At 38.8% G+C, this 18,335-nt stretch overlaps 1 protein-coding gene across 5 annotated transcripts in view; it reads left to right on the top strand.

Annotated features, from left to right (window-relative positions):
• Nucleotides 1–18,335, top strand: part of CSMD3 (CUB and Sushi multiple domains 3) — a 584,176-nt gene that overhangs the window by 352,852 nt on the left and 212,989 nt on the right. For all 5 annotated transcript variants that reach the window (XR_014170321.1, XM_081918582.1, XM_081918583.1 and 2 more), the window contains 4 exons: nucleotides 7,355–7,537; nucleotides 9,192–9,518; nucleotides 13,791–13,985; nucleotides 16,500–16,638. Coding sequence is in view for 4 of the 5 variants with exons in the window: in XM_081918582.1 (XP_081774708.1) it covers nucleotides 7,355–7,537; nucleotides 9,192–9,518; nucleotides 13,791–13,985; nucleotides 16,500–16,638 (844 nt within the window). In the remaining variant the exon portion in view is untranslated. The remainder of the gene's footprint in view (nucleotides 1–7,354; nucleotides 7,538–9,191; nucleotides 9,519–13,790; nucleotides 13,986–16,499; nucleotides 16,639–18,335) is intronic.

Genomic DNA, 18,335 nt, shown 5'->3' on the forward strand with positions numbered 1-18,335 from the left:
CCTGATGTCTTTGCAGTCCTCCCCCAGGCTTTCAAAACAAAGCCACAATAAGGAGAGCAATAAGTAATAAATAACATTTGGTATGTCAGTATGGTGCATTGTTGCCTACCGAAGTAATGTGTTCATAATCCAGCACAGAGAAGACTTTAACCCTTGGGCATCATTTCTTTTCTCAAACTGCAACATGTTTGTAAAATGAAATAGTCACAAAGCTGTGAGGCAGCTTTTGTATAACTTAGTGAAAAGTGAATCGCTTGATAAGGCATAGCATATGTGTACCACACTGTACAAGGTGCCAAGTCAATTAAGTCACTAATTGACTGTTTTCAAAAGAGGCAGATGGTGGAGGAAATTTTATTCATCTGGAACTTTCTTAGGAATCACACCTATAGGGCGTTATAGCCACTCAAGAATTTAGGATATGTTTTAAGTGTCCTTTTCACTTTTGAGTCCATTTTTCTTCACTTCTGGTTCCTACAAACAGATGTGAGGTGAAATTTAAAGTTAATATTTTCCCCTGTGAAGTTTTTCAATGAATCCATGGTTTCTACTACATTAAATTGCATGAAGTGATGTGCAGAAACTCTGATTCTCTGATCTTTAGATCTTAAAATGTTCTTTTCAGCAGCAGAAATACTGTATGCATACTGTTACGGAATACCTGAAGGAATGTAGGTTCATATGAACAGTTGCTTTATCACTGGAATTTCTGAATATATGGATGCTCACTACAGACTATCAAACCAAAATCATCAGCATTATTAACTTTATCTGAGTTCTCTTGATTGTACAGAGGATAAAAATGAATACAGCTAAATTGAGAAGTATTAATTTTACACAAAGGGTGATTGTGAAGGTGGGAGGACTAATAAGAAGGGCCGCCACAGAAGAACTGAGCGCTCAGACAGGTTCCTATGTGAGAATGTGGTCCTTCAGATAGTCTAAGCCATATAGGGTTTATAAGTCATAACCATAGCAAAAGTCTTCATCAGTATTTATACATATTTCTGTGTTCATTTATCTTAAGACACATTCATAAACACATTTTTGGAAATGTATTCTATATTATTTTCACTGCTATGTCCATTTACGTTTCTCTAATATGTGTATTTTGGGGGGTACACTTTTTTATTGGATGACACCGTCACAAAATTCAGAGAAGTGCACATTTTGAAGATTATCTGTGTTTCACATATCTGTTCAGGAAGTGCAAATTATGTGGATTCGTACGGAAACTGAATAGAGTTCTTTCCTATTTCTAGCAGTACCTGAGAAAAACTGTGAACTAGCAATGTTGAAATTTATTTATTTACCTTTTGGTTTAACTTCCACTCACTGTATGCGATCTATAAATTCAACATGCCAGTGTGGTATGATCTGAAGCATAAACCTATGCATTTTTACTGATTCTAGCAAGACTTTCTGCCTAGTCAGAGTCCTTAGAATCTTTACTGCAGGCATGAGGTGCATACAGCAAATAGATTCCAATAACTGTCTTTGGTTCCTTTATGAAGATTAAAACTCAGAGTAGGTGGTTTCCTTGACATTGTGATTACAGTTGTTGTTGGGTGTCGAACAGTAATTGCCATTTAAAAGAGGCTGGTGGATAGAAATGTTGTTGGACATGCATTTGTTGAATGGGAGGGGAAAACCAATGAGTGTCCCATCTTACCCTTGTTCCTATGTTGTACACATGGACCTTCCCTTGCTCTGGTGTCTGGAATACAGGCCAACCATGAATGGTCATGTCAGTATGTCCATCAAGTGTCCAATTTGCAGCATTGGTAGGTAGAGTAGTGCCAGTCAAGCTGTCACTTGAAGCAGTGGCAAGGCTTTCAATCAAGCAAATAAACCTTGGCTACTTTGTATATGAAAGGGACGTGGGTAGCGCTGTGGGTTAAACCACAGAGCCTAGGACTTGCTGATCAGAAGGTCGGCAGTTCGAATCCCCGTGACAGGGTGAGCTCCCGTTGCTCGGTCCCTGCTCCTGCCAACCTAGGAGTTGGACGTCAGAGTGCAAGTAGATAAATAGGTACCGCTCCGGCGGGAAGGTAAATGGTGTTTCTGTGCACTGCTCTGGTTCGCCAGAAGCGGCTTAGTCATGCTGGCCACGTGACTTGGAAGCTGTACACCAGCTCCCTCAGCCAATAAAGCGAGATGAGCACCGCAAACCCAGAGTCGGTCACGACTGGACCTAATGGTCAGGGGTCCCTTTACCTTTACCTTTGTATATGAAGGTACCCTGCCACACAAAAATATTAGAATTTGTTCACCTGCCTCAGATTCACCACCCACTTCCCCTGCTTCATCTAAAGATGAACAGTCTTGCAAAAATGGAGACCATGGTCAGCCCAACTTTGATATCGTAATTTGGTTTTTGTTTGTATTAGAACATAAATCAAATAAACTAGGTTCTTGGGCCTTGGTTAAATGACTCCTGATAAACAGTCTGACTTTCCCCCCTTGTCTGTGTTAAATACTTTTCCCTCGCCACAGTAAACATTTCTTGTAACAAAAGCTGCCCCCTTTGCAAGATATGTCTGGTAGCTGTCTAAATAACTCCCAAGTTTTTTCCCTTCAAGGGCTATTTTGTTTACTTTCTTGTTTGCTCTGCCAGCTAAAGTCCTTTTATTTTATTCCTTTTCTTCCATATGTTCCTCTGGGTTTCTGTAAAGCCAGTTTGTCTTGAGTCTTTTTAGAAACAGTCCTTTCTCTTTGTAAACTAAATAGGGTTGATGCTCAGGTGCCCTTAGCCATAGCGAGATCAAGCGGCTGTCTCCATGTTAGGGTTGTAAACAGTCTTCCTTAGCTGTGGAATCTCTTGAGGATGTTCCATCAAAATGATACAGTCACAAGTGGATTTCATTCCTTTTCTTGTGGAGAAATGGCTAGGTGATGATGCTATCTTTCACAGAAATAGACTCAATTGAGAATCATGAGGAAATATCTATCAAATAGTTACACTGGAACAGAAAACAGAAGGCAGCACACTGGTACAGCTTCATAGCTAGAAACATCATACAGACCTCCTGCCTCACACATTAATATGGTAAGATAGAAAACTAGGATAAATTACTATACATAAGCAAATAAGATCAGTTTCGTTGGCCTATTTTAATGCTTTACAGTAACTGTTGTTAAGGGAACTTTGGCAAAACTGCCATATAGGTTGTTAGAGAAAGTGAGCCAACAAAATTGTGACATTAAGCTCATGCTATATATGGTTCATTAGCTGATCCATATAACTCCTGGAATCCATATCTTTCATTCTCTGCTTAATTACAAATTTGGTTTCCAGTGTGTCCAGTGACAGCACATAAGAAGACAGATGATAAGTGGGTTACAGAAGGCCATGTGTTAGTCTGGTGGATTGTAGGCATTGTTTCTTAGTTTGGGCAGATGGGGCTGCACCCACGCCCCAAAGAAAGTCTGGAACCAAAAAGCCCTTCTCTCTCTCAATCTCTCTGCCCCCACCTTCCCAATCAGTCATGACAAACAGATTGCCCAGTTTCTCTGGAGTCTATCTTCATCCTCTGCTGGCAAACGAGCTGCAAGCTTGCACATGCATACAATCAATCAATCAATCAATCAATCAGCAATCACTTCATGATGTGTGTTGCCAGGTCCTACCCAGTCTTGTGGGCCGGGGATTCCTTTCTTCATAGAGAGAGGCTTTAGCAATTCACATTGAAAACAGCCTGTTAGGCTTGCCAAAACCAACAACCATTTATTTGTCCAACTTTCCTTGTGATTAGCAACAACTGACCAATCAATAGTCCTTAGGGCACAGACTAGGACCAATAGTTACCTAATTTTGTATTGTGTAGGCTGATCGCCCATAACTAATAATAAGTAACCCACTGGGCTGCAAACAGAGATGAATCCACAATTCATATCTTTATTTCAGTTATTGTACATACTCCTTTATGTAAATCTCACTCTCTTCATCCTGTGGAACATATGGAAATAGAGGATTTTGAAAACCACATTTTATTATTGGTCTATCAAGAAATATTTACCCATGTAAGCAGTCTTCCATACTCATGGATATACATAATCCAACCTATGTCATGATGCTAAACCAACTCATTAAAGTGACTGGATGTGTCTTCTTATGCAAATGATGGTGCATGTTTTGGCTACTAATTGATACAGATGGCTGGTTGTCTTCAACAGCTGTTGAAACACATACAGAGGTTTCTTTTAAAATATAATTTTATAATAACTGTCATTTACAGGTATTTAGTTATAATTCTGGTGATGGGAAGTTCCCCATATTCTCCACACCCCTTTGATTTGCAGCAAGCTTTTTATTGCTGTTGTAACCAGTGCCAAATGATGTCCACAGTCTGACCTGTTTTCTTTAGACAGAAGGAACTAGATGGACAAGTTGCTTCTTGAGGGATTGAATCTAGTGATATTATGTCAAAACGCATTTGTATAGCAAATGACCATCCTGTTTCCCTGAAGCTTAAGTGTGTCACCTACACACTATGCATGACCTCTGAGATTAATACAAGTAGTTGAAGGGCAAAATAAAAATCCATTTTCCCCATGCCACTAAATTTTGAAATATTTTGATATAACTTGCCCTGTTATTTGCCTTTTACAGAGTTCTGTTTTTACTGAGAACATTTATTAGTGCCACTGTATCCATCAATCCCAGTATTGTCTATTTCGGAATGGATCAGAACCAAGGATAAGCTGTCTATACCATACAACTAAGTTTTGTCACATGTTATTCCAGTTATGCAAATACTTCTTACCGATGTAGGAGAAAGTTGCCTCCAAGTCAAAGAACAGGTTTAGTAGAATGGCAGTGTTACAAATAATTACAGTATTATTTATTGTGCTTTATAACCGGCAGAAGAATACTATTAAAACCAGTCAATTTGATAGTTTTTAAAAGGACTTCAGTAGGACATATCTGAGTAGACATGGTTAGGATTGTACTGTAATCTGCATACCAGACTATAGATCAGTATCTACATTTTCATGACTTTTCAAAAAAAGCCAAATGTTTAGTTTTTACTCCTGCTTTTATACAGTGCCATGAAAAAAAAAATTGTTTTCTATTTATCTCTTTTCATAAAAGTGTGTTTTTCAAATTACTTTAGCCATAAAATAAAGTTGTGGTCCTTCACTGCTACTTAAACCCAGGAGGAGCCTTGACTCAGTGGTAGGGCATCAACTCTGCATGTTGAAGGTCCCAGGTTCATTCCTCAGAATCTCCAGGTAGGGTTCAGATAGCCTCCTGCCTGAAATACCTGGATACTTGCTGTCAGTTGACAGTAGTGAACTAGATGGGCCAATCAGTGGTGGAGCATATGCCCATGCTGCCCAGGACGGGCATGCTCCCAAAGGGAGTGGGGCATGCTCCCGAGGGGGGCAGGGCACAGAGGGTGCCCTCCAAGGTGTGGGATAGCTGCTCGGGTGCATGGAGCAGTGCATGCACCCTACAGTTGGAGGTGGAGCAAGCTGCCCATGGGGGAGGAGCGAGCCACTGATAGCAGACATTCAGTGTGCTGCCCTCCTGTGACTCCCAAGCCTCCCCCAGCTGTCAAAACGAAGAAGGAAGGGGGGAATGCCACTGGCAAAGCGGCCCAGCTCCCCCCTTCCTTCCCCTGATGGCTCGGGGTAGGCTTGGGGGTTGCGGGCGGGTGGCGAGCCAAATGTCACCCCCCTCAGCAAAGACACCTGGGGCCGTCCGCCCCCACCGCACCCCCCTTCGTCTGACCCTGGGGCCAGTGGTCCAGCTCAGTATAAGGCAGCTTTCCATGTTCCTATCTTCCAAAGATAAATAATTTGAAAGAGAGTTACATTAGACATCAGTCATTCTCTGACCTACTGCGGGGCAATTTCCCAATGTTTCAAAGGGAACTGGTTCTATCGGAGGGAAAAAAAATGAAAAGTTGACAACTTTTTTCTTTATGGCGTAATGTGAAGAGATTTCCTAATACTTAATGTTCTTTGATTTAAGAAGATCACGAGGAGTGAAAGAGAAAAATGTGAGATCTCAAACTGTTTTGATTCAAAGGTTTCTGCTTCAAACGATTATTGAAGTTTAGACGCTTAGGGGGCTCACAAACTACAAGTTTAAAATGCAAATGCATGCAAAAGGCTCCTGATGCTGTTTGGTTTATTTATTTATTAATTTATTTAAAGATAAAACAGCTTTGGGAGGAGAATATTAGGAGTAGAGAATTGCCAGGAGATTTCGTAGGGCAGATAAGGTGCTTAACCCATTGTCTGCTTGAAATGTGACTATTTGAAATCTCCCTGGTCCCTGAATATATTTAGTTTTTGTTGTTCTAAACATAAATTGGATCACAACCATTTGGGTTATTATCAGGCCATATTAATGCATACTTACAGACAGAACTTTATTCTGCAGCAATACCTGGTAACCATTTTTTCATCTGATAAACTTTACATGATCATGTGGACTTGGTTTTAGTGTTTCAGTGACTTTTTTTTGGTGGAGGGGATTAAATTCTTTGTTCAGACATGAAGCTGACTAAATATCCTTCAACAAGTCTCACTCAAACAAAAGTCATTGGTTTGTTGCAAGGAAGTAAACATTGGGGTGTCATGCATTGGACATATATTCTATGCCATCCTTTGACAACACTGTGCTCCCCAAATATTTCGGAGTATAATTCCCATCTGGGTTAATAGAAGTTGCAGTCCAAAAACATTTGGACAGCACCAGGTTTACAAAGGCTGTTGTATAGCAATGGTGCATAATAGTAACTGGGTAATAAATAAGTCACAGTGCAATATATTTTAAACAATATTTTGGTCAAGGGTAATTTATATTTTCTTAGATCACTATTAATAGCCTAGTCATACTCACTCATCGAATGTGCTTGGGGGAAAAGACAGCCCATAACAGATACAGTCTATAGTGACGTGGTTTGTCTTGAGAAATCTGACACCGTATTTTGAAGTCAGTGTTAGCACTTTGCTTGAACCAAAAATCTGAGATTTTTGAAATTGACCCTGACCAAATCAAACAGATATCTATCTATGTATAGATTTAGTATGCTTCAATTAATGTAACAGTACTTTCCATATGAACAATTGTTTGAAAATTGTGTATATAAAAATATACTGGGAATTGGGAGTGGCTAAATCTTACTTTTTGTATAAAAGACTGAAACTTATTTCTCACATATTTGATGGTGTACCATTTAGAAATGAGAGAAATTTCATTAGCAATTCCTAGTTTATATATCAGTTTTCAGTTTATATTCTCACAGTCTTCCCACCACCCTTTTAGTCTTGGAGGAATGACTATTGACTATTTAATTTGCTTCTTAGGCAGTAAATTGTTTATCTGCTATTTCCACAGAGATTGAAAAAGAAAGCTGCGGAGATCCAGGAACTCCATTATATGGCATTAGAGAAGGGGATGGATTTTCCAATCGTGATGTGTTAAGGTTTGAGTGCCAGTTTGGATTTGAACTTATTGGAGAAAAATCTATTGTTTGTCAAGAAAATAACCAGTGGTCAGCAAACATACCCATCTGCATTTGTGAGTATAAACATATTTATTCCAAATATTTGAGGACAGCACATATTAATTTTTTTAAACCCTTTTTAATGATGATATACGCTTTTCCAATGCTATTAGCATTTATATTCTAAGTGCAAAGTTTTGTTCCAATAAAAGTAAATGTTGCCTGTCTTCAGCCAGAATGGGGGCTGCTGTTGGGTGCCTTCATGGTGCCATCTTGTAATTTCACACAAAAGAAGCATACTTTACATTTGCATTTTATCTTTCTTATGCTCTATTTTATAGGAATTTTTAGAAGCCTGTTACATTTCACGAAGATAGTAGTGGCTGAATTGCAATCAAGGGCATTTAAATTATTTACAGATCCTTCCCCCACACCATGAATTATATATGAATATCTTTTAATACATACATAATCATAGAGAGAGATATTTTGGCTGTCAAGTATTAATATTACGCAGAGCTAAATTCACCATTTATGTAATATATTGTATAGTGTATAGTTTGTATTTGTGTGTGTGTAAGAAAATACACATAAACACAAGATTATCAGTTACAGATAGGTAGCCGTGTTGGTCTGCCATAGTCAAAACAAAAAAATTCCTTCCAGTAGCACCTTAAAGACCAACTAAGTTAGTTCTTGGTATGAGCTTTCATGTGCATGCACACTTCCTCAGATACCGGTATCTGAAGAAGTGTGCATGCACACGAAAGCTCATACCAAGAACTAACTTAGTTGGTCTTTAAGGTGCTACTGGAAGGAATTTTTTTGTTTTGACAAGATTATCACTCAACTATGATTATAAATTACATTAGGGTTAGTAAAATAGCAGTATTATGTATGAAATACTGTCTGAGCCAACAAGGAAAGCTGAAAACTATTTTGGTCCTACTTCATTTCCTATACTTATTTGTAAGCTACAAATTATCATGGCAATATTGAGCTTTTGACTGTTAATGTGCTCAGTGTGGAATTGTTCATTTGAACAGTTCTCTAAAGGGGAAAATAAGTAGTACCAAATGATTAAGGCCTGCTGGACATGGATAACTCATGAGACCTACTGTGATTTCAGTATAATATAACTGTTCCATTTCCCTCTTGGGTCTGCTGTTGGGAGATATTCTCACAAATTGAAAAAATAGTAGAAAATAAAACAAACAATTTGCTACAGTTGTCCTTCTGTGGAAAGGGGTTTGTGCCTGAAAATCTATTCCAATGCAGGAGAAATAGTGTGGCTTGTGTACCAGGGTGGGTTGGGAGAATAGCCATCCAAATGTGCATCCATCAGAATTATCAAAAGGAAAAATTGCCTTGTTGCGTCTCTTCCCAAGTAAAGTTTATCTTGGCATTTTAAAGAATTACTTGCTAAGCAAGACATGAGCAGAAGTTGTGAATGGGTCTCATTCAGTGCAAAGGCTTCTGTAGCATCGATCTGCTATGGGAAAACTGTCCTTTATAGGTTCAATCGCTTTGGAATAACCCTGTGGCTCGGTGAGCACATAACCCTCTGGACTTTTTGTTGTTTTCATGATGAAGGTCATTTCTTCTTCCAGTGAGAAAATGAGCAGATAACAGAAATTTAAGGATGAGATTGGGATGTAGATTTGGAACTGCCTGTTTAAACTAGCTTCTGATATATCTTTTTCTAATTTCTTTCCTGGCTTTTGACAGTTCCTTGCCTCTCTAATTTCACGGCGCCAATGGGAACTGTCCTTTCTCCTGACTACCCAGAGGGATATGGAAATAATTTGAACTGCATATGGACAATCATCTCAGACCCGGGGAGCCGAATTCATCTTTCCTTTAATGACTTTGACTTGGAATCTCAGTTTGATTTCCTTGCAATTAAAGATGGCGACTCTCCTGATTCTCCAATACTGGGCACATTTACTGGGGCCGAAGTGCCATCCCATCTCACTAGCAATAGTCATATTTTGCGCCTGGAATTTCAAGCTGACCACTCCATGTCAGGTCGAGGATTCAACATCACATATAACAGTGAGTAGCATTTTAATTCACAATAAAAATTTGGATGCAAACCATTTCTATGCTACATGGTTTTTTTAAAAAAAGAATTTAGATGCTTTTTTTCACAAATGTTACTAGTCAGATGCAAAAAAAATAGTTCCATAAGTATGGGAAAAGAAATACTAGGGCCAATATTTTTTAACCTGTTCTTCTACTCTGTCAATGTTCCGACCCAGTAACTGATTGCACATTTTGCTTTTTTGTGCTTTGAAAGGAGAGGTTTGCTCAAGGATCTTGCCTCGCATCACTCTTGAACCAGATCTTTCTGTAGAGGAATAAGTTTATGAAGTTTATGGGTGAAGCATATAATGAATATTTCCTGATTATTTTAATTTGCTCTTCTCTGTTTCTTTGTAATGTGATTATTGTACGAAACAGAGTTGCTGCAAGATTATTAAGTGCTTAGTGTTTGGGGTGTTATTTCCGCTCCAGGGTTATGATATTTCATCTGTCCCTGATGAAGCTGGTATTTTAAGGTTTCAGTGCCTTGTAAATATGGCAAACAGGGTAGTTGTCTGCTTATATTGGCCTTTCTGAAAGAATATATGACTGCTGAGTGGTAGTTTTTTTTGTTTTTTTTTTAACTGAGCTTAAGCAATTAATTATAATATAGGTTTACTCATTTGCAGAAGTGACACTGGTGGCAAGTACTGTCACTAATAAGTTGTCAAAGTGTAATTGAAGAGCATTAAAGTTAAATTAGCTGTGACGTATGTCATAGCAGCTTGTAATTTAAAACTGCTTGTTTGCCGCTAGTAATTCTCCTCCTTTTTGCTTCCCACGTTTTGCCAGGTTTATCTGATTCTAAATGTAGACTCAAATTAAGACACAGCTCTTCTCTTCCCAGGGCACTTTATAAATTAATTTTCAGTAGGCCATCTTTGTTCTCAAGTTTCATTGAAGTTTGCATCTATACATGTTTTGAATCAGTTTACTTCTGAAAAATACAGCAAAATCTTCTGGAATTTGAAATGTGTTTTTTTTAAGAAGATTAACAGACTGGTCCTTTGCAGTTTTGTCTAGTTGTGAGTCCTCTATTGTATAAGTAAGCATTATGCAGGATTGCATACTCAGTTGTATTTATATTCACAGCTTTCATGAAAGGGAGAGAAAGTGCAGAATACAAGGTGTATCAGTCTATATGTTAGTTAATGGAGTATATATGTACCAATGGTACTGTGACTGGATCACAATGAGGAACAGTGTGACATTAGTTTATCCTAAGCAACAGTGCTCCTGGTTGAAGACACATAATATGATTATATAATGACCTTTATTTCTGTGCTGAATTTGCAGGGAGCCAACAGTGCACACACACACTGACCCAGAATAATTTATATTTCTTTAAATACACTGGCTTGATTTCAGCAGTGTCCTCCTGTTCACAGAAGAGCTTGAATCCAGTGGAGCCTACACAAATGGAGTTGGGCAAGGCAACTTTTTTTTTTTGCCAATTAGACCTTTCTCAACAGCTGTTTACACTACTTCTCATGCTCCCATGCTCCAGAACAGATCTGTGTGTGTATATGCAGGGAGCTGTAGGATGATGTGAGACCAGAGAACTCACTTTGTCAAATGTGGTGTAGCAAGTGGCTGTTAGGGAGGGGACCTTTTCAGTGGTGGCATCCTTTTTAGTGCAATCCCTCCCCACACCCCAGATAGGCTTGTCTGTGACATGGAAAGTCTACTCCAGGGGTCAGCAACCTTTTTCAGTCGTGGGCCGGTCCACCGTCCCTCAGAACATGTGGTGGGCCGGACTATATTTTGAAAAAAAAATATGAACAAATTCCCGTGCCCCACAAATAACCCAGAGATGCATTTTAAATAAAAGCACATATTCTACTCGTGCAAAAAAACCCACTGATTCCCGGACCGCCCGCGGTCCGGATTGAGAAGGCAATTGTGCTACATCTAGCCCACGGGCCTTAGGTTGCCTACCGCTGGTCCACTCAATATTGATCCAGAGTAGATTCCAATGTATAGTTATCAGAGTAACAACTTTCAGGATCCCCCCATAATAGACCAGAGGCAATTGTATTTCATCCAGCAGAGCTTTACTGCTACTGAAGGCAAATGAGCATACTGGTCACAAATCCAATACATTCAGGATTGGCACTGTCTATAAGAAATCCAGTTGCAGCAGACTTAACTTAAACTTACAATAATTTATAATAAGTCTAAACCATAACACTAAGCATACTATGTACAGAATACTACACCAGACAGAAAAGAGATAGAAAGAGAAAGTGTGAAGGCCAGGCATGCATGACCTTGACTGAAAGAGATAACAGAACCAGTTTAAACCAGCAGTGCTCGACTTCTCTGAAGGAATAACCCAAACATCATGAACCTTCTGCTTGTTTCTTTCACACAGAGAAGCATCCAGAACCCTCTTGAATTAAGTAGGAAAGATCTCTACACATCAGATCAATACATTCTGTACTAAGAAATGCAAACTGACAGTCTGACATTGTGGGCATTTTGGTACCAGGTCAAGACTTTTTTATTTTTAATTATTTTCTAGGCTTTTCCATTTTAAAATACTTTACTGCTTTTTTAAAAGTCTATCCATTAATGATGTCTCCTGTAATTATTTTTATTTCGGTTTTCAGTGATTGCTAAGTTTATTCTGTTTCAGACTTCATGTTTATATTTTTCTTCTTTTGTATTTTTTCTTATACTGTAAACAGCCCAGAGAGTCTTGGTTATTAGGTGGTATATAACTCTTATAAATAAATATTAAATATTCCATTCAGTGAACAAAACTCAGCTCATGGACCTTTGATTTCTGAATTCATTGTTTCCTATGCATCCACATAAAAAAAAACAAATCTAACCATACTTTTTACTCAGTAGTCAGTTGATACATTAATATGTATTTATTTGTACATTTTGCATAGTCTACATTGTTGCCATTTTTGTGTGGTGATGGTGACTTTTCTCACATTGTTTCTCCTTGGACTAGACTCCAGTACAACAATAACTTTACATTACTTTAGCTTATTAATTTTTTTGCCTTGGCGCCAGAAGAATCAGAGTATGTGGACGATGGCATACAATGCAGTCCCTCCCGCGTGCCTTTTCTGTCTATGGAAAATTTCCTATTAAAATCCTTATCTTGCTAGTGGTCTGACTTTTCTAAGAGACACTTTGAATTGTCAAAGGCTGAAGACAATTGCAAAAGCTTTCTTAAGCTGCCCACCATTGTTTTCTTTCTTTCCTTCTCAAGAGAGGTGAAGATGGTGCATTTTTTTGGGAAACAGGAATAGTCACTAGTTTAAAAAAGGATGAACTCTAGCAAAGACAGATTTTTTTAACAGCTTGTTACTGTCTGCAAGCCTCTTGACTTTATCAGCGAGTGACTTTCTCTATTATGTGCTCCGTCATATGAATCTGAGCACAGAGGAGCAGGGAAAAAATGTTAATGGAGGACATTTACTGAACTCTCTTTCAATAATCAAAAGGATTTGTTTCGAACCACAATGTACTGTCGCAAAATGCTAACCTATTTGTAAACAATTATAGGAATAATGAGTCATACTAAGTTAATGATATATACACTGCATATATGTTTCTATCTGAACTGCCTTCAGTTTTACTGCCATATCCAAAGACTAACAGGGCAGAAGTTAAGGTGGCGAGACAGTTTTTGTGTTCCATTTCTTTTTTTAAAATTGTATTTTCCCTCTCACCGGAAAGAATGAGGAGGGAGACTTAGATATGCTCAGGATCATTCTAAATTTATTCTATATCATTTTTGTTTGATGATATAGAAATGCAAAATACTTCCTTTCCATAGTTGCCATGCTTAGGGTTTGTCTAAACTTCGTATGTATTCCATATGTTCCAGTTACTCCATACTTTTGATATGACAGGTGCCCACTATTGGTAGTTTCCAGAAGCAATTGGAAACATTTTTGTTAAGACAATTTCCATCTGGATTAAAAGGTTATCATTTTGAATTATTTTTAAACTGATCTTTAGTTGTTATTTTGTACTGATTTGAAAATCATTTTGAGCTGTCCTTACGTTGTATTTGTAAATTCCTTTGAAACACCTATAAAAGTCATATATAATCATCATTCTAAAGAGATACTGACAAGGACTTTCCTTAATCTGGGAACTGGGAAAAAAAAAAGTTCAGTGGAACATGTAAGGTCTGAGCCGAATAGGGCTTCCTAATGTATCTGGAAATCTGAAAGGCTTATATGATACCCCTTTCCTCTTTGTTTCTATTTAAAGCCTTTGGACACAATGAGTGTCCGGATCCTGGTATACCAATCAATGCACGGCGCTTTGGTGACAACTTTCAATTGGGAAGTTCAATTTCTGTCATTTGTGAAGAAGGCTTTATTAAAACTCAAGGAACTGAAACAATCACTTGTGTATTGCTGGACGGGAAAGTTATGTGGAGTGGACCTATCCCTAAGTGCGGAGGTAGGATGGATATCTTGATTAAGTCCATTTAGTTTTATCATATATTTATAATTAATTATGTATATGTTGAGTTGATGGTCTATATCAGGCATCCCCAGACTCGGCCCTCCAGATGTTTTGGGACTACAACTCCCATCATCCCTAGCTAACAGGACCAGTGGTCAGGGATGATGAGAACTGTAGTCCCAAAACATCTGGAGGGCCGAGTTTGGGGATGTCTGGTCTATATGTTATATGTGTTTGTCTCAGTTATGTCTACCGTACTTGCTTCTCCCTTGCTCCTATTTATTCAAAATACAATTTACATCGTTAGATGGCATCCTTCAAGTATATAGATATTTAATGTTTATGCTAAGAGTTTTTTGTCATGTAATACTTTGTTGTCAATTGTAGCAACATTTTTCAAGTCCACTCAGTGCTACTATCATAGTATGTGTGGCTTACAGGCATTCATTGTGCAAGAAGCTTAATGCATGATGGACATTTTCATATGATAGCATTCCTTGTGGGTTAGAATTCTTTCAAAGTGAATTGACTTTCAGTTGTCTATCTTAACAGGTAAATGTTATTATAGAGTTTTTCAAGAAATGTGTGGAAAAACATTACATTTGCTTTATCAGAAAAAAATAAATCTAAAATATTGGTGATATTATCTTGATATTTTAACATCTATGTCATCTTGATATTTTACCACCATGATATTTTACTTTTTAGGGTGGTGGTGCTAGTTAAACAAACATCAAAAATATTGATTCCAATAGTTGGAACATGCCAATAATCGTACCTCTTGTTTTATTTTATATAGTTTTGAAGGCAAGCATTATCAATAGCTAATCATGCTTAGCCCCCTTCTCAATATGCTCTTTTGAGGCATCATTTGGATTAAGGACACATGTCATTAATCAGACTGTGTTCTTAGTAGTAGCTTTTATCCTCTCTCTCTTTAGGGTAATGCATTCCTTCTCTTTTGGTGTCGCACAAGTGTCCATCCTACATAGAGCTGTTTCCAATTATTTTATGACATTTCTGGACATTACAGTCCTTGAGAATATTGAGAATTTCTGATGCAGACAGCGGAAATAATCCATTTAACTTCAGCCCTGTGTTACAGAGTTTTTTCTACAAGGATACATATTTACCTGTACTTGTTCATAAATGGACCAAATTTACCATGTAGGTGGCACAAATCTCACCTATGCTTTAACTGCTATGTCTCTGATGGCACTTCAGGGGCATTAACACAAGCTAGGGCCATGAAGCACATTTCATAGATAGTTTAGATACATTATCTCAGCAGTCTTTATAATGACTTGTCAAAGCAGATCATTATCACAATCTCTGTATTGAAGAAAGGCATTGAGGCTGGAAGAGAATGGTTTATCTGAGGGCCAAACTGCACGCTACTTATGTATAATGATAGCTCATTGCTCCTTTTGGAATATGAAAGCCACTTCAGGAGGGGGAGACTGAAAACATGGATGGAGTAAGTAGGAGAAAGAATTAACCTTCCCAAGAACTAATTCTTCCCTTTTCAAAACCACTACTTACAAATGGCTTCGTATCTCTGCAGCATTTAAAATGTGTTTGCTTTCACAAACATGCAGTTTGAATCCCATAATGGAAAAGCTATGACAGAGTGCTATTTCAGAGCAGATAAATGGTATGCAAACAAGAAAAGGCTGCTGGATCAAACTCCATGACCCCTCTAATCCAGCATCCTGTTTTCACAGTAGCCAATGATGATGATGATGATGATGATGATGATGATGATGATGATGAATTAAATGAATATCCAAAGATCACAGGGCAATTCACAACACAAAACTACAAAATGCCAACACAAAATACATTATAAAGCACAGACAGATGCCTGTGGGAAATCAGCAAGCAGGATTTGAGTACAAAAATATTCTCCCTTCCCGCATCTTCCAGCCACTGACATTCAGAAGCATTGGTGCTTCTGACCACAATGGCAGAGCATATCCATCTTGACTAGTAACCATTGATAGCTTCTCTATGAATTTGTCCAATCCTATTTTAAAGCCATCCAGGTAAAGTGTCCACCACTGTGGAAGTGAGTTTCATAGCTTACTGGATGAAGCAGGTTAGGAAAAGGTTAAGTCTCTCTTCCTCCCCCCCCCCCATTTCATTTCTCTCATTTGCCTCCTCCTGAAGTCGCTTTTAATCACCGTTATACATTATCTAAGATGTAGTGTGGTCCTCAGTGTATCTAGTGGGTTAACAGAAGAGGTGAAATTTGAACAGAGGACTTATTAGTCCGCAGGGTAGTCTCTAAGGCTGTATGCTGCACAAATAAATATGTTATTTCAGTGTTTTAGCCTGTATTTTGTGAAAGCTCCAGATATGGACCACCAATATTCCTACAGCCACAGGGCTATTTTATACACTGACGTGCAAACACATTTGTTGTATCCTTTATTTCTGAATACTGTGTGAAAACTGCGGCAATTTCAGCCTGACAGCAAATACAAGTCTTTGTTTTCTTCTTTTCAGCTCCCTGTGGTGGGCATTTTTCTTCTCCCAGTGGAGTTATCCTTTCTCCAGGCTGGCCTGGGTATTATAAAGACTCCTTGAATTGTGAGTGGGTGATTGAAGCTGAACCAGGACACTCTATCAAAATTACATTTGAAAGGTCTTGACAAAAGCTTTTTCTCCTTATATTTCCACTTTTTACTGATAAACTGGAGATATTTGTTTCCACTGTCATATAAATAAAAAACTAACCTTCATTTGGCACGCACTATTTCCCCCCTTGCTTTTGTTTAAGTGAGAGTCTCTTGAATCTTTGAGGGGTATTGGAATGTAAGCCTGTTTCATCCCATTGCTTCAGTTGGTTGTAGAGTATTACTGGTGTTATCAGCAGGCTTCACCATTTTTTGATTTCAGTTTTCCCACCACTACTATATGTCCCAGAACCATAGTGGTAGAGCAGCCTTCCCCAGCATAGATATTTCAGGTTACAACTCCCATAGCCGCTGACCAATTGCCATGCTTACTGAGGCATCAGTTGCAGCTGTGTTGTCATTCTAGCCACCTTTTGCATCCTCAGCAATGTTCTGGACCCAGCATAGTAAGTTACAGGGCATTGTGTGTGCATGTGGGGGGTGGAAGGGACATTGGGAGGGAGGGTAGTGAGATGGTGGCTGCCACATACAAAAATTGCTAGGGAATATTTGGGGGCCATTCTGTGTAGTAGCCTGTTCCGTTGAGCGTCTGTTAAGGCTGCGACCAGTGGGACTGTTGTGGCGTCCAGCCCTCTTCCCTGCATCAACCTGCTTCTCCTGGCTACAGCAGAGTAACTTGTGCAGCGTGTGCCTGTGTGGAAGAATCTCAGCCATGCAGTAAAACACATGTACAGTAGCTTCTCTATTCTAAGAAGCGTTTATTGTACAGCAGCAAAACAAATCATCCAGGAGAGAGCGACGACATGATGCTTCTCCTGCTGCAGCAAAACAGAAAGTAAACGTTCACATAACAAAGACGTGAAAACACCCCCCCCCCCCAGTGACAGGACGTAACTTCCCAAGCTGTCAATCCCGTAAGCTCTGGGTATCCTCACTTAGCCATTTTTTTTTGGGGGGGGGTGATAAAACAATCAGAATTTTTCCTTTGAGAACTTTTAGCTGAGCACTAAAAGCTCAGCTAATAGCTGAGCACTGTTATGAATGAATTATGTCTGATGACCACCAATAGGGCCTTTACTGTGCCCGCTGAAGATACGGGCAGTCGTGATGCTGATGGTATTTCTTAGCAGCCAATGTAAACTCAGTAGCCAATGTAAACTCTCCCAAATGGGATATTGAGGTGGTGGAGCAGTGGCGGCAATGGATCTGCTGGATCCAAAGTTGGCCCAGTGCCAGGTGTGGAGCCTAATCCATGCCCCTCTGCTCCCAGAAATGCACCCGCCCAAACTCACCCCACCTCTTCTGAGCTGAACAGAAGAAAGTCAACAGGACACCGAATGAATCTGTGGCCTCTCTGCTCTGATTGTTCCCTGAGCAGGGTTCCTTGAGCATTTTTAAATGTGTTGGTTTTAATTATGTTAATTCTAAAATGCTGGTAATCTATGGGCCCCTTTGGCAAGAGGCATTCATTTTTGAGAATGAGATCACAGCTGTGGAGAAGCAGGGCAATGAAATGAATAAACAGAGCTGCATTAAGGAATCAAGATTGTGAAACTTGTAAATTATTGATCTGCCTAACTTTTAAGACATACTTGCATAATTACTTCAAAAGAAGAAAACAATGGTTTTTAAAAATAATATATTTCAAGCTGGAAGAGGAACAATATGTCTCTGAATAATACACCAGCTTCTTCTTCTTTATTAA

This window comes from Podarcis melisellensis (assembly GCF_964234715.1).
Source record: "Podarcis melisellensis genome assembly, chromosome: 7".
NCBI lineage: Eukaryota > Metazoa > Chordata > Lepidosauria > Squamata > Lacertidae > Podarcis > Podarcis melisellensis.